The 23,763-nt window shown below is 46.0% G+C and overlaps 1 protein-coding gene across 3 annotated transcripts in view; it reads right to left on the reverse strand.

Moving 5' to 3' along the window:
- Nucleotides 1-7,840: 7,840 nt before the first annotated feature.
- LOC132396949 (chloride channel protein ClC-Ka-like) overlaps nt 7,841-23,763 on the reverse strand; it is a 227,762-nt gene continuing 211,839 nt past the window's right edge. For all 3 annotated transcript variants that reach the window (XM_059975112.1, XM_059975111.1, XM_059975113.1), the window contains one exon: nt 7,841-9,407. In XM_059975112.1, the coding sequence (XP_059831095.1) occupies nt 9,288-9,407 (120 nt within the window). In that variant the 3' untranslated portion in view covers nt 7,841-9,287. The remainder of the gene's footprint in view (nt 9,408-23,763) is intronic.

The raw sequence follows: 23,763 nt of genomic DNA on the forward strand, positions 1-23,763 counted from the left end.
CCCCCTTCCAATGAGAGGGAGAGCTCGAGTACACGTCATCCGCCCCTCTCGACCAATGCCTGGACCCGACGCGATACGTCTCACGAGGAATCCCGCGTGGCCAGGAGGTAGCCAATGCCGAGAAAGGAGCGCGCCACGTGATCGCATCCCACGTGACAATCAGGTCTCGTCGAGATCGTAAATGAATATTTAAATAATAAATGTGGATCTTATCTGAGCATTTTTACTGATGGCTCAGTGAGGCGGGATTTACGAAGTACAGGTCTCAACTTGCGGTTGAGATCGGTCACCGGGTTTCAGATGGTGTTTCTGTCTTTGCAACAGAATTATTAGCAATCCTCTGGGACAGAAGACTCTCGACCATGCAGGGTCGTCATCTGTTCAGATTCTGCTGCTGCTTTAGAGGCTATAATGGGGAATAAATCAAAAGCTGGTCCTGACATACCTATTGAGATTCTCTTAGTTATGTTGAGAGTAGGGAAGCTGCGTTGTGAAGTTAGATTTACATGGATACGTGAGCATGCTGGGGTGGAGGGAAATGAAATTGTGGATGGCATTGCACAGTCTTTCCTACAGAGCGGGCAATTAGGAACTAGAATACCCTTAGGCAGAGCAGAATTGAGAAGTAGGGTTAAAAAAGGCATAGAGAAGAAATGGCAAGAGAATTGGAAAAATGAATTAAAGGGAAGGCTTTTCTTTTCTAGTCACCCTGTAGTTAAAAAGGTCTCAGACTGTTACTCTTTAAATCATAGAGATATGGTGAAATTAACAAGACTTAGGCTGGGGCATTGTGGGCTAAACTATTACTTAAAGATAATAGGAAAACATCCAACTGGATTACGTGACTGTGGTAGTGCAGAGACAGTTCAGCATGTTTTGCTGAGTTGTAATTGATATAAAATTGAAAGAAGAATATTGTTCAAGAGGCTGCCTGATTTAAATGTATTTTGTTTTTCTATTAAGTCTTTGTTTGGCTACTAAGAGAACCACCATCTGATTGAAAAGTTTATTATTCTGTTTCTATGTGAGACTATATTCAAGAATTTGAGTTTCTTGAAATTCTGTAATGAATTGTACATCCTACAGAGGGCAGTAATCCTAGATGCATCTAAACTGCCAGAAATAGAAGAAAAAGAAGCTTTTTTTCAGGAGGGCTTTTAACCCTCCTCTTCTTGACATATTGTCCTGGTCTTCTGCCTTCAACACCTTTTCAGTGCTAACTGCCGGTGGGATGCAGACCGTCCAGACTTCAACACGCCTCTCTCCTATTCCAACCCCACTCCTTCTGAACACTCTGCTCTCCATTCCCTCTGCCCTCCTCCTAACCTCATTATCAAACCCACAGATAAGGGAGGTGCTGCAGTGGTCTGGTGGACTGACCTCTATCTTGCTGAGACCCAGCGCCAATTCTCAGACACCTCCTTGTACTTACCCCTCGAACAGGAGGGGTAAGAAAACCCAGGCCATTGTCTTCCCCCACGCCATCACCAAGCTAATTGACTCTGGGGGTCTCCCATTCACCGCCACCAGCTTCCTGCACCCGGCACCTCCCATTTCTACCTCCTACCCAAAATCCATAAACCCGCTTGCCCAGGTAGTCCCACTGTTTCAGCCCTTTCCTGCCCCAGTGAACTCAGATCTGCATACCTGGACTCTGTTGTATCCCTCTGGTTCAGTCCCTTCCTACCTACATCCGTGAAACTTCACACGCTCTGGATCTTTTCAATGATTTCAGGTTCCCTGGCCCCCATATTTTTTACTATGGATCTCCATCCCCACCAGGAAGCTTTCCGTTTCTTTTTGGACATCAATCCCAACCAGTTCCCCTCCACCTAGCAGAACTTGTCCTCACTCTAAATAATTCCTCCTTTGGCTCCTCCCACTTCCTGCAAACAAAAGGGGGAGCCACGGGCACACATATGGGGCCCAGCTAAGCCTGCCTGTTTATCGGCAACATGCTACACTGGTGATCGTCCCACACTTTTCCTATGCTACTGCGTTGGTGCTGCTTCAGGCGCCCGTACTGAACTTGTCCATTTCATCCACTTTGCCTGCAACTTCCACCCTGTACTCAAATTCACCTGGTCCATTTCTGACACTTCCCTTCCCTTTCTTGTTCTCACTGTCTCTGTCTTCAGAGACAGCTTATCCACTGTCTATTATAAACCCACGAACTCACCTTGTCCCACCCCATTACTTGTAAAAACACCATTCCCCTTCTCTCAATCTCTCTGTCTCCGCTGCATCTACTCTCAGTATGAGGCTTTTTCTTCTGGAATGAAGGAGATGTCCTTTTTTAAAGAAATTGACTTCTCTTCCTCCGCCCTCAATGCTGTCCTGAACAGCTTCACTTCCATTTCATGCACATCTGTCTTACTCTATTCTTCCGCCACCCTACCAAGGATCGGGTTCCTCTTGTCCTCACCAACCTCCGCATTCAGCCATAATTCTCCGAAACTTCTGCCATCTCCACCTGGATCCCACCACCAAACATATCTTTCCCTCCCTCCCCCCACTTTCTGCTTTCCACAGGGATCGCTCCCTACGCATCTCCCTTGTCCATTCGTCCCTCCCCACTGACCTCCCTCCTGGCATTATCCTTGTGAGCGGAACAAGTGCTACACCTACCCCTACACCTCCTCCCTCAGGGCCCCAAACAGTCCTCCCAGGTGAGGCGACACTTCACCTGTGAGTCTGGTGAGGGCAAGTACTGCGTCTGGTGCTCCCAGTGTGGCCTCTTGTATATTGGTGAGACCCGACATAGATTGGGAGACCACTTCGCCGAGCACCTACACTCCGTCTGCGGGATCTCCCAGTGGCCACCCATTTAAATTTCACTTCCCATTCCCATTCCGATATGTCTATTCATGGCCTCCTCCACTGCTGGGGTAAGGCTACCACTTCTTCCTTACCACTTTCCACCTGTCACCCACCAACCTCTGATTCAAAACTCCTCCTACCTGGCTCCACCTTCCCATTATTCCCTCAGCTCACCTGGTTCTGCCTAACAAGCCTGTCTCACCTCTCCCTCTCACTTCTTTATACTGGTTATCTACCCTTTATACACATTTCCCCGCTCTCTTTCTTGATGCACGATCACAGATTGAAATGGCAACCATCCATTTGTATCCACATGTGCTCCTTGACCCACTGAGTTATGAGTTATTGAAACCTGGTATGGAAACACCATTGCCTTTGATCAGAAAATCCTGCAAAAGGCAGTGGATTCAGCTCAGTATGTCATGAGTAAATCCCTCCCCATCATTGAGTGAATCTACTTGAAATGCTCTTGTATGAAAACAACATCTGGAATCAGAGATCCCCACCACCCAGACCGTGCTCTTTTCTCTCTACTGCCATCAGGTAGAAGGTCCAAGAGCTTCAGGACTCACAGGGTCAAGCACAGTCACTACCCCTCAACCATCAGGCTTTTGAACAAAAGGGAATAACTACTCTCACTTGCTCATCCATTTAGGAGTTCCCAAAACCAATGATCCCACTTTAGTCTTTATCTCTCATTATTTCATGTTCTCAGTATTTATTGCTATTTATTTATATTTGTATTTGGACAGTTTGTTGTCTTCTGCACTCTGGTTGATCTTTCATTGATCCTGTTATAGTTACTATTCTACAGATTTGCTGAGTGTGCCCACAAGAAAATGAATCTCAGGGTTGTATAAGGTGATATATATGTATTTTGATAATAAAATTTACTTTGAACTTTTGAATTTCTTTCTATTTGTTATCTACTCTTTACACTCTCTCTTCATGCATGATTACAACTTGAAGTGGTAACCTTCATTTCTAACTACACATGCTGATGAACCTACTCAGTTCTCTCGTCGTTATGCTTTTTGGCTCCAGTTTGCAGCATCTGCAATCTCGTGCATCTCCAAGGTTTTGTCACAATGAGGTCATCCCTGAAATACTGTGCAGAGTTGGCTCCCTTACTGAAAAGAGAACATGGTGGCATTGGACACATTGCAAAGGATGTTCACCCAGATAATGTGCAAGAAAAGAGGGTTGTTCTATTAAAGGCTGGAAGATTTAGGTTTGTATTCTTTGGCTTTTAGAAAAATGAAGGTGCTGTGCTTCAAACATACTGGTCTTGACTTGGTAGCTGCTGAGATAAATTCCTGAACAGAAGAGTCACAAACAAGGCATCTTGCTTTGAAAATAAAGAGTGGACCATTTAAAGCCAAGGTGTGTCTGGCCTGCTGAGTTCCTCCAGCATTTTTGTGTGTGTTGCTTGCAACGAAGAACCCTTTTACACATCAGTGCGACGGCATTCTTGGGACTTGTATGGCTGACAGCAGTGAAAACCGAGAGGAAGCTACTGGCACAATGAACGAAGAACGATGGAGGCTGTGCTAAATGCCAGTGGTGCAACGGGCAATGAAAATAAACCAGGGCACAGTGGCACAGGGGGCAGAGCCCTTGCTTTGCAGCTCCCATGAACGGGGTTCGATTCTGGCTTCCAGTGTGTGTGTGTGTAGTTTGCACCTTCTCGCTGTAGCTGCACGGGTCTCCCCTAGCTGCTGCAGTTTCCTCCCACAATCCTACAATGTACAGTTGGTGGGTTAATTGGCCCCTAGTGTGTGGGTGAGGGCTCGTATCTGGGGTGAGTCAATGGGCTTACTGTTAGTCAAGTTTATTGTCATATATGTAACTACATAATGTCTATAGAAATGAGACAAGGTTTCTCTGAACCAGGGTGTAAAGCACAGTAATACACATAACACAGGATAACTTATGAAGGTAATCACACATACATAAAAGACAAACTAAAGTGCATAAATTAAAGATTGTACGGTACAGAACAGATTAACTGGTGACACTTCAAATGTGATGATGCAGGGAGTTCAGAAGCCCAACGGCCTGAGGGAAGAAACTGTTTCCCATCCTAACCGTTCCTGTCTTTGTGCATCGGAGTCTTCTGCCTGGTGATAGAAAGTCAAAGAGGATGCTGGATGGATGGGTGGGCTCTTTAGTAATACTGAGGATGCATAATGGTTGGCATGGGGTTGATGGGCCGAATGACCTGTTTCTGTGCTGTCTGACTGCATTGCCATTTGGTTGCAGGTTCTGTGTTTCAGAAGAGGGCTTATAATCCCTAAGGCAAACATGAAGGAACCCATGTCCTGTGCCTAGAATGTGCTGCCCGGGTGGAGGCAAATACAACTGAGGCATTGAAGTGCCTCTTAGTCAGGCATGTGAATGTACAGAGAATGCGGGGATATGGACGTTGTGTCGGTAGGGGGTTTGCAGTTAGGTATTTAATTAGTTTGGCACACCGTCATTGGCCAAAGCGAATGTTCTGTGCTCTGTGTTCCTGAACCAAGTAAACACAGCACAAAATCTGTTCAGGGGTTGTTGCCGTCTGAGCTCTCTGCTTGTCAGGGTCGAGCATGGATGTTGCATCCAAGGTACGATATGGAGAGCAAGCTGCTTCCTAGGAAGCAGGCTCCCCCGCTCCGGGCATCTAATGAATCCAAAGGAACGGCAGACACTGATACAGTTTGGTACCAGCAGGAGTTGCCAGTCAGCATTGAACTCAACATAGGGACTCCAGCTCTGGATTTTTCAGGGTTTACTCCTGAAGCCTTCCCCAAGAGTGGGTATAGCCACAAGGCGGTGGAGGTTTGAGATCAGAGATTTCCTCCTTCTAGACGAGATAGTGACCACGGCTGACCAGCCCCACCTGCCTGAAGCGTGGGTTTTATCGCTCCAGCAACCCGCCTTTGCCCCTTGTCCTGTCAGTCGAAACAGTTCTGCTAAGCCACACATGAAGGTTAGGAGCTGGGTCTGGTTGTCAGAGGCTATTTTGAGGCGCACTCCATTGGGAACATTCAATAGGTAGTGGGAGCCCCCGGCTATAACAACCTTAAGGGAATGCTGTCACCATCACTGACAAAATTTCAGAAGTCTCTCAGTGGTAAAGCATTTTGGGATGAAGATTGGCAGAGTTATGGATAGCATAGAAGTTTGTCGTAGGTTACAATGGACGGTCAGAAGGAGTCCAGTCCAGAGAAGCGTGAAGTGGTACACTTTGGGATGTTGGACTTGAAGGCAGAGTACCGGGCTAATGACAAGATTCTTAGCAGTGTGGAGGGACAGAGGGATCTTTATAGATCATGATGTTCATAGATCCCTTAAAGTTCCCTCATGATTCCTGGATGCGGAGCAGAGTGATGATGGCATCAAGCAGCAACTCCTTAGCTTGCTTCTTCTGAAATACCTCTATTTCCATCTTTAATATCTTTATTTTTCCTTTTCAGGGTTCTTTTGAAGACCCTGACCTGGAGTTTCATGCTGACTACGGTTCTTTACAGGAATGGGATCCTCTCAGAGGCTCGGCCTAAGAGTCTGGGTCAGATTTGGAAGCCTAGGATCTTGGGGGGTCTGGAGAAGGGTGGATTAAGGGTTGGTGTCATGTCAGGAGACCCGTGTGTCTTAGGGGAGAGTCGAAATATTTACGGCTGTGTGCCTGGAGACCCGAGATCTTTGAGATTTTTGGGCACAGAGCTTGAAAAAAGCGACACAATGGACTCTTAACATCAAAACCAGTGAGTTGTTTGTTATGTCTCCCCACGCGCTGGGAAAACGAAGACTCCTCCTTCTCCTTTATTAGGGGGAGGGAGGGAGAGGGAGAGAGAGGGAGGGAGAGAAAGAGGGAGGGAGAGGAAGGGAGAGAGGGAGAGAGAGAGGGAGAGGGAGGGAGAGAGAGGGAGGGATGGGGAGAGAGAGTGAGGGAGAGGGAGGGAGAGGAAGGGAGGGAAAGAGGGAGGGAGAGGAAGGGAGAGAGGGAGAGGGAGGGAGAGAGAGGGAGGGATGGGGAGAGAGAGTGAGGGAGAGGAAGAGGGAGGGAGAGGAAGGGAGAGAGGGAGAGAGAGAGGGAGAGGGAGGGAGAGAGGGAGGGATGGGGAAGAGAGAGTGAGCGCATGTGCGCCTGTGGTATGTTGTACACTGGGTGAGACGCTAAGTCTCTGAGGTAACTGCAAGTCTGCTCACACTTGAGTGCTTGGTGGTGGTGCCAATGCTTTTTTGCCGTGTGTTGGGGGAGGGGGGGAATTGCTGCTGCTTACACGTGGGAGGGAGGGGAGCTGCGGGGAACTTTGGGGTTCTAACATTTAACTGTTGTTCATTCTTTGGGGCACTCCTCTGTTTTCATGGATGGTTGCGAAGAAAAAGCATTTCAGGATGTAGATTGTATACATTTCTCTGACATTAGATTTGACCTTTGAACCTTTGAAGTTGCTGCACAAGTTGATAAGAGTGCTTAAGAAAATATATGGTGCGCTGGCCTTCACTTGTCAAGGGATTGTGCTCAGGTAATCTCCTCTTAGACCACACTTGTTCAGTTCTGGTCGCTCCATTATGTGAAGGCTTTAGAAAGGGTGCAAAGGAGATTTATCAGGATGCTGCCTGGATTACAGAACATGTTTTATTAGGTAAGGATGAGCGAGCTAAGGCTTTTCTCTTTGGAGTGAAGGAGTATGAGGTGATATGGCTGGTGTGGAAACACCAATGTCTTTGAATGGAAAATCCTACAAAAAGTAGCCGATACAGGCCAGTCCACCATGAATAATGGCCTCCCCACCTTTGAGCACATCTACAAGGAGTGATGTCGCAGGTAAACAGCATCCATCATCAGGACCCCTATTAACAAGGTCACGCTCTCTTCTTGCTGCAAACATCAGGAAGAAGGGATGGGAGTCTCAGGACTCACAGCGCCGGCTTCAGGAACAGTTATTACCCTCAACCATCATGCTCTTGAACCAAAGGGGATAACTTCACTTTACTGGTACCCATCATTGAAATGGTCCCACAACCAATAATGGATTCTTCATCTCAAGTTCTCGATATTTATTTCCTGTTTATTTATTACCATTATTTCATATTTCTTTGTGTATTTGCACAGCTTGTTGTCTGTTGCACACTGGTTGAATGCCGAAGTTGACGTGGTCTTTCATTGATTCTGTTACAGTTCTTGGATTTACTGAGTATGCCCACAAGAAAGAGAATCTCAGGTCTGCATATGGTGGGTGACATGCATGTACTTTGGTAATAAATTTACTCTGAACTTTGAAGAGACGTAGGTAGAGTGGGAAGCCAACATCTTTTCCCCAGGGAGCAATGAGAGAACATCTTTTTAAGTTGATTAGAGGAAAGTATAGGGGTAATGTTTGAAACAGGTTTTATGCACAGAATGCTAATTGCAAGGAACACTCAGGCAGGGCTGGGATATAAGGAGTGTTTCCAGGAAGGGGGCAGTGTACTCAGACGTTGCAGTTTCTCCAGGGCTGACCAAAGGAGATATTGTATTTTTTAAATGTATTTTTCATGATCACAAGACCCTGCTGGACATTAAGAACTTAATGTATTACGAGTCTACTCCATCAATGAGTTGCTTGTTGCTGAAGGGACCTGAACGTGGTGTAACCACGTTGCTGCTGCTACAGAGAGGTGTCAGAGTCGGTGCACAGAGGAGGTGTGCAGTCTAACGAGGAGTGATTGTCTGGTTGCTTTTCTTGTGATTGCAAGACCTTGTTGAACATTGGTGGTGTGGAATGCTGCAAGCACAGTTAACTGATTCATTGATGAATGGCGGGGGAGCTGCGTGGCCTTGGTCATAGCGAGGACTAGACCTCAAGCTGTGGCGTTGTCTGTTGGAAGCCACCCGGGGCAGAGTCGTTGGAGGCAGTGCTGGAGCCATGTGGCATGGCATCCTTGCTGGTGCAGGTGCTGCTCTCCTGTGTTTGCTCGCTGGAACTTAAGCTACATTGTTTTCAACCGCAGACTGCTGCAATGTTCATGGAGTCAAGGACTATATTTTTTGTGTCATTGTAGTCTACTGCTATCCTATACGTTCCTTGTGGAGTTTTGCACTCTGACCCTGGAATAACACTGTTTCATTTGGCCAGACTCATGGGTGTTCATATATGGTTGGATAACAATTAAACATACACTTGAACGTGATTTAAGCGGGCACATGGATGAATGAGAAATAGAGAGCTTTATGGGATGGAGTGGTTAGATTGATCTTGGAGTAGGTGAAAAGGTCAGCACAACATTGTGGGCCGAAGGGCCTATTCTGTGCTATACTGTCCTATGTTCTATGAACTAAAAGGTACCTATCTTTCAGCCGAGGCAGGAGGGGGATGGGGATCATTAACGATGGATTACTCAAAACTGAAATCCCTTGCTGTAGATCAGCGTCAGGTCGGGGTTAGTAGGCAGGTTAGATTCCAGGAGCTACGAATCACCAAGGCCCCTTCCTCTCCTTCTCAGTTCCCTTTGGGTCTCTCGTTGTCGATCAGGGTGATCTTCTGGGACAGCGCCCCCTTGTTGGGCAGGGAATTGCTGGCCGGAGTCCCCTCAACACAGCTCTCCACCGCTGCCTTCAGCTGCAGAGGGACCAAGCAGAGAACAGAACCAGAAATTGGGAGCAGCCTGCTTCACCATTCAACACCATCAAACTCACCATGCAAACTTAAAAGAAATTTGGCATGTCCCTGTTGACCCTTGTCAATTTTTAAGAAAGCACCCTATCCAGATGCATCACACCTGGTATGACAAGGGTTCTGCATGAAACCCAGACCATCATGGAAACCAGGATCCCTTCCATGGTGAGAAGAGATGCTGCCAGTGCTGGAAATCTAGGCAACACACACAAAATGCTGGAGGAGCTCAGCAGGTTAGGCAGCATCTATGGAAGGGAATAAACAGTTGATGATTCAGGCCAAGACCATTCATCGTCCCCTCCATAGATGATGCCCAACCGGCTGACTTCCTCCCACAATTTAGCATGTGTTCTCCTCCATGGACTCTATCTACAGGTCAGAGACCCTACCCAGGCTGGACAGTTTCTGTCTCCTCACTCCCATCAGGCAGGAGGTACAAACATCTGAGCTCAAGGCTCAAGGACGTCTCTACCCCACTATTGAACCGGGTCCATTGATTTTTGAAAGATCATCACTAATGCCTCCACAATCTCTTCAGCTACCTCTTGCACAACCCTGGGGTGTAAACCAACTGGACCAGGTGACAGAAAAGCTTCTCAAGCACCTTCTCTCAATTAATGGCAACTTCACTCACTTCTGCTTCCTGACAGTCTTGAACTTTTGGCATACTGCTAGAGTCTTCCAAAGGAAGGCAAATGCGATGTTAACATCCAGTTCGAGATGTCAAGAATATAAAAGAAAGCATGAAATGTTGAGGCTTCATAAGACACTGGTGAAGTCTCACTCAGAGTATTGTGAGCAGGTTTGGGCCCCATATCTTAGAAAGGATGTGCTGAAACTGGAGAGGGTTCAAAGCAGGTTCACAAAAGTGATTATGGGATTGAAAGGCTTGTCACATGAGGAGAGTTTGATGACTCTGGCACTGTATTCATTGGAACTCAGAAAAATGAGGAAGGAATCTCATTGACACCTATTATATGGTAAAAGGCCTCAATAGACTGGACGTGGAGAGGATGTTTCCTATGGTCGGGGAGCCTAGGACAGGTGGACACGGCCTCAGAATAGAGGGGTGTCCTTTTGGAATAGAGATGAGGAGAAGTTTATTCAGCCTTCAGTGGTTGCCTCAGGCGGCTGTGGGAGCAAAATCATTGTGTATATTTAAGGTTGAAGTTGACAGATTCTTGATTGGTCAGGGCATGAAAGAATACAGAGAGAAGGCAGGATACTGGGGCTGAGAGGGATAATGGATCAGCCGTAATGGAATGGTGAAGCAGACTTGATGGGCCACATGGCCTAGTTCTGCTCCGATGTCTTACAGTCTTACAATAGGATGGAGTCTTGGCCTCACAATGTACCCTGTTGTGACCTCTGCACTTTATATTCTCTGTAATTGTACCACTTCATTCTGCATTCTGTTACTGTTTTACCTCGTCCTCCCTCAATCTGGAATGATTTGTATGGATGGCAGCAAAACAAAGTGTGTCACTGTAACTTGGTACGTGTGGCAATGGCTGCAGTGGCTTGTGAACACAGCTCAGCGCATGGATATCCCCTGCCCTCCACGGTCTGTGTCCTCACTTCTTGCTGCCTCAGTAAAGCAGCCAGCACATTTTCTCTTCTCCCTGTGGAACCCCTCTTCCTTCTCTTTCTCTTATGGTCCACTCTCCCCTCCAATCAATTCCTTCCTCTTCAGCCTTTTATATTTCCCACCCACCTGGCTTCACCTATCATCTTCCAGCTATCTTCCTTCCTTCCAAGTCCCCACCCCCACCATTTTATTCTGATATAACCATATAACCATATAACAATCACAGCACGGAAACAGGCCATCTCGGCCCTCCTAGTCCGTGCCGAACTCTTAATCTCACCTAGTCCCACCTACCCGCACTCAGCCCATAACTCTCCACTCCTTTCCTGTCCATATACCTATCCAATTTCACCTTAAATGACACAACTGAACTGGCCTCTACTACTTCTACAGGAAGCTCATTCCACACAGCTATCACTCTCTGAGTAAAGAAATACCTCCTCGTGTTTCCCTTAAACTTCTGCCCCCTAACTCTCAAATCATGTCCTCTCGTTTGAATCTCCCCTACTCTCAATGGAAACAGCCTATTCACGTCAACTCTATCTATCCTCTCAAAATTTTAAATACCTCGATCAAATCCCCCCTCAACCTTCTACGCTCCAATGAATAGAGACCTAACTTGTTCAACCTTTCTCTGTAACTTAAGTGCTGAAACCCAGGTAACATCCTAGTAAATTGTCTCTGCACTCTCTCTAATTTATTGATATCTTTCCTATAATTCAGTGACCAGAACTGTACACAATATTCCAAATTTGGCCTTACCAATGCCTTGTACAATTTTAACATTACATCCCGACTTCTGTACTCAATGTTTTGATTTATAAAGGCCAGCATTCCAAAAGCCTTCTTCACCACCCTATCTACATGAGACTCCACCTTCAGGGAACTATGCACTGTTATTCCTAGATCTCTCTGTTCCACTGCATTCCTCAATGCCCTACCATTTACCCTGTATGTTCTATTTGGATTATTCCTGCCAAAATGTAGAACCTCACACTTCTCAGCATTAAACTCCATCTGCCAACGTTCAGCCCATTCTTCTAACCGACATAAATCTCCCTGCAAGCTTTGAAAACCCACCTCATTATCCACAACACCTCCTACCTTAGTATCATCGGCATACTTACTAATCCAATTTACCACTCCATCATCCAGATCATTTATGATATCTTCCCCCTTCCTTTCCCATCCTGAAGAAAGGCCCTGGACTGAAACATTGACAGTTTATTCACGTCCATAGACGCTGCCTGACCTGCTGAGTTCCTGCAGCAATTTGTTTTTGTTGCTTTGGATTTCCAGCATCTGCAGACTCTCTCTCATGTGTACAATAAACTACTTTACCAGGTTAAAGTAACATCCTATGGGAACAGGCTTTTCAGCCCACCAAACGTGCGCCAATCATGAACCACCCAATTACACTAATTCCATTTTAATTCCTTCACTTACCCATCCATTCCTCCCCTCACCCACGCACCAGGGGTAACTTACAGCAGCCAATTATCCCACCAGCCTCAAAGTGCAAAGTACGTTTATTATCAGAGTATGTATAAACTATACAACCTTGAGATTTGTCTCCTTACAGGCAGCCACAAAACAAGAATTCCAAAAAACCCAACGCGCAGAGGGAGAAAACACAAATTGTGAAAGCAATAAAAATAAGCCACAGCATTCAGAACGAAAGAGTCCACAGAAATGAAGCCCAGAGCAGTCTTAAATTAAGATTGAAATCTTGAGTCTTAAACCTGGGAAGTATGGGGAAACGGGAGCACCACATTTATTCTAAGCTGAATCCTGCCTCCACCCTTGTAATGGAAACAGTGTCACGAATCAATTGCTCCTTACCAAAGGTCATCGTTAATCATTTCCAACCCAATTCTTGCTTTGGGTCACAGCATTATGTCTCCAAATTTTTAATTTCCTACCTCTCATTGTTAGGTCCCCCCTCCCCGATTTCTTTTGTTATTTTATTTCTAATTACTAGATCTCACGTGTTGGCACGTGGCCAAGTGGTTAAGGCGTTCGTCTAGTGATCTGAAAGTCGCTAGTTCGAGCCTTGGCTGAGGCTGCGTGTGTGTCCTTGAACAAGGCACTTAACCACACATTGCTCTGCGACAACACCGGTGCCAAGCTGTATGGGTCCTAATGCCCTTCCCTTGGACAACATTGGTGGCGTGGAGAGGGGAGACTTGCAGCTTGGGCAACTGCCAGTCTTCCATAAAAAAACCCTGCCCAGGCTTGCACCAAGGCACAAATCCATGGTCTATCGAGACTAACGGAGGCCTACTACTACTAGATCTCTAACTATTGTTCATTGCTTATTAATGCACTGTTAAGCAATTGACCTTCAACATCAGTTCGGCTATTTCTTTTGTCACTATTAGAAGCACTTTGTTATGAGTCGAAGGAATTTTAATCAATATTTGAATCTACCTTTTATGAGAATGCTGAGAAGCCCTGCCTCCTTGCATACCGTAATGCATTGTTGTGTAATAATACTGCCTTCAAACTACAACTACGCCAGGTCTGGAGTTTACCTAGCTGCCTAGCTTAAGAAACCAAGAACCTCTTGAGTGAGGGCAGAGTATTCATATTTTATCATCAGTACCCTGTTCTCCCTATCATCCCTTGATCTCTTTAGGAATTATTATTATTAAGAGATTTAGCACAGTAAGGGGCCCTGCCAGCCCAATGAGCCTGCGGCACTCAATGACCAATTTACCTACTACATCTTTGGAATGTGGGTGGAAACCAGAATATTCGGAGCTAACCTATGCAGTCACTGGGATAACATACAAATTCCTTACAGACAGTAGCAGGAATTGAACCAAGGTCGCTGGTGCCATAAAGCGATATGCTAACTGCTATGCTACCATAGGAATGTCCTTGTAACAAAATGGAACCTGTATTGTACCAGAGTGCTTTGATAATAGTGTTCATGCAACATTATGCCGATGGGCAATGAGTATCGGACAAGCTGCACAAAGACAAGTGGATTTGGTTACTGGAAGAATGGCAAGCACACAGATTAAGCAGACTAACAGAATGCACCCCATCCTTGAACTGGTGCGGGTAGTTCACAGTTGTAGAAAGGAGTGGCTACACTTTTGCTTCTTTTGAAACTATCACCAGCTCTTGTGTAGTGCTGGTCTTCCCCTGCAGCAAGTAAAATATTTGCACTACCACTCATTTTATCACTCAGTACCACTCTGAGTTAATTGTTGTTTGTTACAGGATGTAGCGAAGATGCCTGGCACTACCGTGCCGCCCCAATTGGAACCATATCTACCCCATCCTGAATGATTTGTTCTCTGTTCTGTGGCAGAGAAATCCACTCGTTCACCATCCTGTTTGGGTGAAGAAATTTCTCCTTGCTTTATTCCTAAATTGTTCCTTTACCTTGCTTTGTGCCGCATTGGGAGTCAACCTTGCCATTTCTTTCAGCATTTTGTGTTTTTTTACGAGGCCAAGTTGCTAGCTCAACACTTAACCCAGCATAGATGGAAAGCGTGCAAGGACCACTTGAACCCTAGTGCAGGTGCCACTATGCAACTGGCCGGCCGTTGATTCCTAAATCCCTATGTCCTTTGGCTGTGATCTCTAAGGCTGGACTCAGTGACCTCTAAATCAGCAACATCCATCTGATCTGTCCATCTTGACAGGGGATATTATCATTTTCAATGAGGGATGCCTCCCCATTCAAAATCATCTTAAACACGTGAGATTACGCAGTGGCAGGAACTCCAGAGAAACACATACAAAATGTTAGAGTTCTCAGCAGGTCAGGCAGCATCTATAGGAATGGACAAACAGTCGATGTTTCAGGCTGAGACCCTTCTTCAGGACTGGAAAGGAAGGGGAAGGTGCCAGAATGAAACAACAGGGAGAGTGGAAGGATGACTAGCTAGATGATGATAGGTGAAGCCAGGTGGTAGAGGGCTGGAGAGGATGGAATTTGATAGGTGAGGAGAGTGCACCGCAGGAGAAAGGAAAGGACAAGTGACCCAAGGGGAAACGATCGACAAGTAAGAAGAGGTAAGAGGCCAGAGTGGGGGATAGAAGAAGAAGGAAGAGGCAGGGGAAAATAATTACTGGAAGGAGAAATCGATATTAGTGCCTTCAGGTTGGAGGCTAGCCTGTCGAAATATAAGGTGTCGCTCCTCCTCCCTGAGATTGGCCTCTTCATAGTGAAAGAGGCGGCCATGGACCGACATGTCAGAATGGGAATGGGCCAGGAATTAAAATAGTTGGCCACTGGGAAATTCCACTTTTGGTGGATGGGGCAGAGGTGGTCGACAAAACATTTCCCGTTTAGGTTGGGTTTCATCAGCGTAGAGGGGGCTGCATCGGGAGCACTGGATAAAATAGAACTGGTTTCGCAGATGAAGTGTTGCCTCACCTGGAAGGTCTGCCTGGGGCCCTGAATGGGGGTGAGGGAGGAGGTAAATGGGTAGGTGTAGCATTTCAGTAGTTTGCAGGGGTATGGGTCAGGAGGGCGATTAGTGGGGAGGGATGAATGGACAAGGTAATCATCGGGATTTCTGAGAAAACGGAGAGTGGTGGGGGAGGTAAAGATGTGTTTGACGGTAGGTTCGAGGTGAAGGTATGAGTAGGTGTCTGAGAGTTGCCACCTGGCCACAGAAAGGTAGAAGGGAAAATGCCAGACTACAACAGCAGCCTGTTTGTGGATTTGATGGTAAGGTTGGAATTGGTGTAGAAAGAATGGGGGGGCAGTGACTTTGGTGGGGGGGGGGGTAAGTTTGGAGGAGGAGTGAGGAGTGAGGAGTTTTGAAGTCGAGCCAGCTGGCGACTTGTCAGCAGTTTGAGATGAAAAATCCAGAGTAGGCCGGGAACCAGACTGTGTTGTCCACAAAGAGGAGGAGGGTTGGAGACAGGAGACGGGGTCATTGGTACAGGGTGGGGACTTCTGGCCAAAGAGGTGAGCTTGGATATGGAGGCAACAGCAGAAAAGCTTGTCATCACAGCAGGCATGGGACTCACTGAGATGTAGATGAAAGGGGACAAAGGTCCCCTTGCTGAGGACAGAATGCTCTGCTTCAGAGAGGGGAAGGTTGGAGGGAGTAGTGAAGACACAGCAGAGATTAGAGCTGGGATTGGAAAGGAGAGGAGAGTTGGTGCCGTCAGAGGAGGGAATGTTCAGTGAAGGTAGTGTGGAAGGAAGACAGAGGCTCCGAGGATTCATGAAATGGTAGGTTTCAATGAGATCCCCACACACTCTTCCAAATTCCAGTGAGTGTAGGCCCAAAGCGGCCAAATGCTCCTCATATGTCAACCCCTTCATTCCTGGAACCTCCTCTGGACTCTCTCCAATGACAACACATCTTTTCTGACATAAGAGGCCCAAAACTATTGACAATACTCTGAGTGCAGCCTGACTGGTGTCTTATAAAGCTTCAGCATTATCTCCTTGTTTTTATATTCTATTCCCCTTGAAATAAATGGCAACATTGCATTTGCCTTCTTTACCACAGACTCAACCTGTGTATTAACCTTCTGGGAGTCTTGCACGAGGATTCCTAAGTCCCTCTGCACCTCTGATGTTTGAACCTTCTCCCCATTTAGATAACAGTCCGCACTATTGTTCCTTTTACAAAAATGTATTATCATACATTTCCCTACACTGTATTCCATCTGCCATTTTCTTGCCTATTCTTCCAATTTGTCTAAGTTCTACTGCAATCACATTGCTTCCTCAGCACTACCCGCCCCTCCACCTATCTTTATATCATCCGTAAACTTTGCCACAAAGCCATCAATTCCATTATCCAAGTCATTGACAAGCAATATGAAAAGTGGCGGTCCCCAATACTGGCCCCTGAGAAACACCACTAGTCACTGGCAGCCAACCAACTCGCTGTCTCCTGCCTGTCAGCCATTCCTCTATCCATGCCAGTATCTTCCTGTAACACCATAGGATTTTATCTGCCTCTCCTTTGTCCACCCTGCTTGTTACTTCGTTTATTTATTGAGATATAGCTCAGAATAGGCCCTCCCAGCCCATCGATCTGCACCGTCCAACAATCCCCTGATTAAATCCCAGCCTGACCACAGGATAATTTACAATGACCAGCTAACCTAGCAACTGGTACGTCTTTGGACTGTGTGAGGAAATCGGAGCACACGGAGGAAACCCACGTGGACAGGGCGAGAACATCCTTACAGGCAGTGGTGGGAATTGATCCCGGGTCACTGGTACTGTAACCACTACACTACCATGCAGCTTCTCAAAAAATTCTATCTAATTTGTCGGACAAAATTTCCCTTTATAGAAACCATGCTGACTTTGACTTATTTTATCATTAGTCTCCGAATACCTTGAAACCTCATCCTTAATAATAGTCTCCAACACTTTTCCAACCATTGAGGTTAGACTAACTGGCCTATAATTTCCTCTCTTTTGCCTCCCTCCCTTCTTAGAGTGGAGTGACATTTGCAATTTTCCAGTCCTCCGGGACCATGCCAGAATCAAGTGATTCTAGAAAGATCCTGACCAACGCATCCACCATCTCTTCAGCAACCTCTCTCAGGACTCTGGGATGTAGTCCATCTGGCCCAGGTGACTTATCCACCTTAAGACCTTTCAGTTTGCCTGACACTATTCTTTTGTAATAGCAATGGCACTCACTCCTGCTCCCTGACACTCACGGACTTCTGGCACACTGCTAGTGTCTTCCACTGTAAAGACAGAAGCAGAGTACTTATTAAGTTCATCTGTTATTCCTTTGTCCCCCGTTACTACCTCAGCAGCATAATTTTTCAGGGTCCAATATTAACCCTCACCTCCCTTTTACTCTTTATATAACTGAAAAAAACTTCATGAAGAATACGTGGCCCACCCAATACATGCTAGCCCTCCTGCAAGACCTACACACAGACAAGGGGAAAGTCCTGTGAGTACATACTGGAATGCTCAGCACAAGAGTGTGAATGGTACAAGAACCAACTGGGTGGATACCGCCTAAATCCCCATCCCGTGCCTGGCAGAGTGTGACTGGTACAAGGTTGACTGGGTGGTTGCTGTGTAACTCCCCATCCCTTGCCTGACAGTCTCTCTGTGTACACAACAGGAGAGTGTTCAGAAGTCACAGGGTGTTTTCATAACAAGATGAAGGTACCAGAAGGACACGTGAATCTATTGGCAGTAAATATATAAAGCAGTGCCTTGTGACTCCATCACATGTGAATTGCGTACTTTTCTATGGAAGCAAGTATAATGGAATGAATAATTTTGGCAAAACAAAGACCCCACCGTACAGGTGAAGTGGTGGAAGAATATTGACATGTATAATACGGTGTCACGGTACTGGTGGGGACGGGTCTGTCACTGTATAACACTGGGGTACGGTACCGGTGGGGAGGGGTCTGTCACTGTATAACACCAGGGTACGGTACCGGTGGGGACGGGTCTGTCACTGTATAACACCGGGGTACGGTACCGGTGGGGACGGGTCTGTCACTGTATAACACCAGGGTATGGTACCGGTGGGGACGGGTCTGTCACTGTATAACACTGGGGTACAGTACTGGTGGGGACAGGTCTGTCACTGTATAACACCGGGGCACGGTACCAGTGGGGACAGGTCTGTCACTGTATAACACTGGGGTACGGTACCAGTGGGGACAGGTCTGTCACTGTATAACACTGGGGTACAGTACTGGTGGGGACAGGTCTGTCACTGTATAACACCAGGGCACGGTACCGGTGGAGACAGGTCTGTCACTGTATAACACTGGGGTACGGTACCGGTGGGGACGGGTCTGTCACTGTATAACACTGGGGTACAGTACTGGTGGGGACAGGTCTGTCACTGTATAACACCAGGGCACGGTACCGGTGGGGACAGGTCTGTCACTGTATAACACTGGGGTACGGTACCGGTGGGGACAGGTCTGTCACTGTATAACACCAGGGCACGGTACCGGTGGGGACAGGTCTGTCACTGCATAACACTGGGTACAGTACTGGTGGAGACAGGTCTGTCACTGTATAACACTGGGGTACGGTACCGGTGGGGATGGGTCTGTCACTGCATAACACTGGGTACAGTACTGGTGGGGTTGGGTCTAGGTTAGTGATTCCCAAGGGGGGACAGTTTCGTGCCTTAGAGGTGCATTAGGGGAATTAGGATGTCACTGGGGTGCATCTGAGTTTCTTGGGGGAGCAGTAAGCCGCACCCTAACTTGAGGCACGACCCTGTCAACTCACTGCTGTCTTTAAGATCCAATAGGCAATCCCTAGTCTGTGTTCATTTTTAGTTTTAATTTAGCCCTGTTAATGATGGATAAATACATACGGCACGAACTCCAAGAGTCTGAAGGTGATGAAGCCTTGAATTCTAAACCTGCTAAGAAACAGAAACTACAGAAAGTGCATCAATACAACGTTACATACCAGGAGTATGGTTTTATTCTATTCCTGTCAGATCAGTGATGCCCTATGTGTCTTATCATCAAGATTGCATGAACAGACACCCTGAAATGGCTAGTTATGGTACTACTCAGTTCCGAAAATGAAAGGAGAATTTGAAAAGCATTTCACACTTGAGAAACTTAAAATTGATCTTGACAGTGGTCTCATTGCTTCTTATAACATTTCCAAAATCATAGCAAAGTGTTGAAAATCTCATGCAATGCTAAAAAATAACCAGAAGAGCGCACCACTGTTCTCAAAATGGATATCAGTATTTTATAAACAATTCCTGTAATAACTCTGTAGCTCATTGTATTGACAAAATGAGCGAAGACATTGAGAATCAACTATGCACAGAGCTTAAAAAAAACAGAATTTGGGATACAAATGGATGAGTCCATGAGGCATTGCTAACGGGATATGTACGGTTTATCAAAAATGTAAAAGTTTATGAAGAAGTTCTCTTTGGTAAAAAGTTATAAACAAATATCAACGGAGAATCAATCTGCGATGAGATCAAAATGAATATTGAGGATAAAAATATTCCAATTAGGAACATGATTTCCTGTGCTACGGATGGAGCACCATGTATGACAGGTCACCATGCTAGTTGAGTGGCATTTATGAAAAAAGAAATTCCAAGTCTGTTTGCATTCCGTTGTGTAATTCATCGCTAACATCTCATAGCCAAAAACCCCAGACAGCAATTTTTTTCAAGTATGACTCTTGTAATATCTGCTGTTAACAAAATTAAAGCTTATCCATTAAATATCAGAATATTTCACCAGTTATGCCAAGATAATGATGAAGAGCTCGAACACAGGCTTCTTCACACTGAAGTGCATTGGCTGTCAACAGGCTGCTGTTTAAAATGTTTCTTTGATCTTTTTGACACTGTGGTTGAATTTTTGCTCAAAGCCAACAAGAGCTTAGGAAACAAGATAGAATTTTTACATGGAGATGAGACATACCTAGCTGATCAGTATAAGAAAATGAACATTCTAGATGTGAAACTGCAGGATGAGAATTTCAGTTTAATCCAGGCAGAAGTGCAGTGTCCGCTTTTATCGGAAAATTGAAAAATATATAAGCAAAACGTTGAGAGAAGAATGTTCTCACAGTTTCCCTGTGTGGCAAGTACAGCACTCTCTTTCACAGACAGTGATTTGCAAGAGTACTGCTTACACCTGCTGTCACTGAAGAAGGATTTTCAGAATCAGTTCAAGGCTTTGAACAATCTGGAAATTCTGGACTGGTAACTAACCCATTTCTTTGCAAGGCAGAAGAGCTTGCAAGAAGAAATTATCAAAATTCTGAATGATGACGAAGCAAAAATGCTTTTCAAAAATGTCAGGTTTTTGTGGTATGTGGCTACACTATCATACTACACATACACTATCATACATTTCCTGGAGAAGAGGCAAACAGCTCTTCATTGCATTTCCTGGTGTCCTGTCACACTCACCTCAATAATAAGCAAATGCTTTGAGAGGCTGGTCAAGGATTACATCTGCAGTTTGTTACCACCCAAAATGGACCCCCTACAATTGACCTATTGACACAACTGATTGACAGACAATGTAATAGCCACCGCTCTACATACTGTCCTTACACATCTGGAGAAGAAGGATGCTTATGTGAGAATGCTGTTTTTGGACTACAGTTCAGCATTCAACCCCATAATTCCATCATGGCTTGACAGGAAGCTCAGAGACCTCAGCCTTGATCCTGCCTTGTGCAGTTGGATCCAGGACTTCCTGTCAGATAACTTACCACTTCCTGTCAAGTGGTAAGAGTGGGCTCCCTCACTTCCATCCCTCTGATTCTCAACACAGGAGCCCCTCAGGGCTGTGTACTAAGTCCCCTCCGTTACTCCCTGTATACCCATGACTGCGTTGCCACCCAGAGCTCTAATCTGCTAATTAAATTTGCTGACGACACTACACTGATTGGCCTAATCTCAAATAATAACGAGGTGGACTACAGGGAAGAAGTCACCTCTCTGACATAGTTGTGTCAAGAAAACAATCTGTCCCTCAATGTCGCAAAAAAACAAGGAGCTGGTTGTGGATTACGGGAGGATTGGAGATGGGCTAACCCCTAGTGAGATCAATGGATCTGGGGTTGAGAGGGTGAACAGCTTTAAGTTCCTTGGCATCCACATCTCCGAGGACCTCCCGTGGTCTGTACATACCAGCTGTGTGGCGAAAAAGGCACTCAAGTACCTCTTACACCTCAGACAATTGAGGAAGTTTGGTATGGGCTCCCAAATCCTAAGAACTTTCTACAGGGGCACAACTGAGAGCATCCTGACTGGCTGTATCACTGCCTGGCATGGGAACTGTACCTCCTTTAATCGCAGGACTCTGCGGAGAGTGGTGCGGACAGCCTAGTGCATCTGTAGTTGTGAACGTCCCATGATTCAGGACATTTACAAGGACAGGTGTGTAAAAAGGGCCTGAAGGATCATTGGGGACCCGAGTCATCCCAACCACAATCTATTCCAGCTGCTACCATCCGGGAAATGGTACCACAGCATAAGAGCCAGGATCAACAGGCTTCGGGAGAGCTTCTTCCACCAGGAAGGCAGATTACTATCTGTTAGGAAAAGGGGAAGCACAACGAGATCTAGGTGTCCTTGTTCATCAGTCACTGAAAGTAAGCATACAGGTACAGCAGGCAGTGAAGAAAGCTAATGGCATGTTGGCCTTCATAACAAGGGGAGTTGAGTACAGGAGCAAAGACGTCCCTCTGCAGTTGTACAGGGCCCTGATGAGACCACACCTGGAGTATTGTGTTCAGTTTTGGTCACCAAATTTGAGGAAGGACATTCTTGCTATTGAGGGAGTGCAGCATAGGTTCATGAGGTTAATTCCCGGGATGGCGGGACTGTCATATGTTGAAAGATTGGAGCGACTGGGCTTGTATACACTGCAATTTAGAAGGATGAGAGGGAATCTGATTGAAACATATAAGATTATTAAGGGGCAAACACAAGGAAATCTGCAGAAGCTGGAAATTCAAACAACACACACAAAATACTGGTGGAACGCAGCAGGCCAGGCAGCATCTATAGGGAGAAGCACTGTCGACGTTTCGGGCCGAGACCCTTCGTCAGGACTAACTGAAAGGAGAGATAATAAGAGATTTGAAAGTAGTGGGGGGAGGGGGAAATGCGAAATGATAGGAGAAGACCGGAGGGGGTGGGCTGAAGCTAAGAGCTGGAAAGGTGATTGGTGAAAGTGATACAGAGCTGGAGAAGGGAAAGGATCATGGGATGGGAGGCCTCAGGAGAAAGAAAGGGGGAGGGGGGAGCAACAGAGGGAGATGGAAAACAGGCAGGGTGATGGGCAGAGAGAGAAAAAACAAACAACTAAATATGTCAGGGATGGGGTAAGAAGGGGAGGAGGGGCATTAACGAAAGTTAGAGAAGTCAATTTTCATGCTATCAGGTTGGAGGCCACCCAGCTGGTATAAACGGTGTTGTTCCTCCAACCTGAGTGTGGATTCATCTTGACAGTAGAGGAGGCCATGGATAGACATTACAGAATGGGAATGGGACATGGAATTAAAATGTGTGGCCACTGGGAGATACTCCTTTCTCTGGCGGACCGAGAGTAGGTGTTCAGCGAAAGATTATTAAGGGATTGGACATGCTAGAGGCAGGAAACATGTTCCCGATGTTGGGGGAGTCCAGAACCAGGGGCCACAGCTTAAAAATAAGGGGTAAGCCATTTAGAATGGAGTTGAGGAAAAACTTTTTCACCCAGAGAGTTGTGCCTCAGAAGGCAATGAAGGCCAATTCTCTGGATGCTTTCAAGAAAGAGTTAGATAGAGCCCCTACAGATAGCGGAGTCAAGGAAAATGGGGAGAAGGCAGGAACGGGGTACTGATTGTGGATGATCAGCCATGTTCACATTGAATGGCGGTGCTGGCTCGAAAGGCCGAATGGCCTACTCCTGCACCTATTGTCTGTTGTCTACTGTCTATTGCCATCAGACTGATTTGTGTGTATTTCTATGTTACGTTGACTGTTCTATTTATTATAAATTACTGTGATTGCATATTTAGACGGAGATGTAACGTAAAGATTTTTACTCCTCATGTATGTGAAGGATGTAAGAAGTAAGGTAAATTCAATTAATTTCTATCCTCCTACCTTGTTGAAAGGGGCTTCTGCGCAGTGAACCACTTACTCACAACAAACAAAAACCGCTTGGACATTGTTAAATGCGAGGACTTAAGGCTTTTGCTGTCACAAATTGAACCAGATATTTCAACTC

Source organism: Hypanus sabinus, chromosome 7, assembly GCF_030144855.1.
Source record: "Hypanus sabinus isolate sHypSab1 chromosome 7, sHypSab1.hap1, whole genome shotgun sequence".
In the NCBI taxonomy this organism is placed as follows: Eukaryota; Metazoa; Chordata; class Chondrichthyes; order Myliobatiformes; family Dasyatidae; genus Hypanus; species Hypanus sabinus.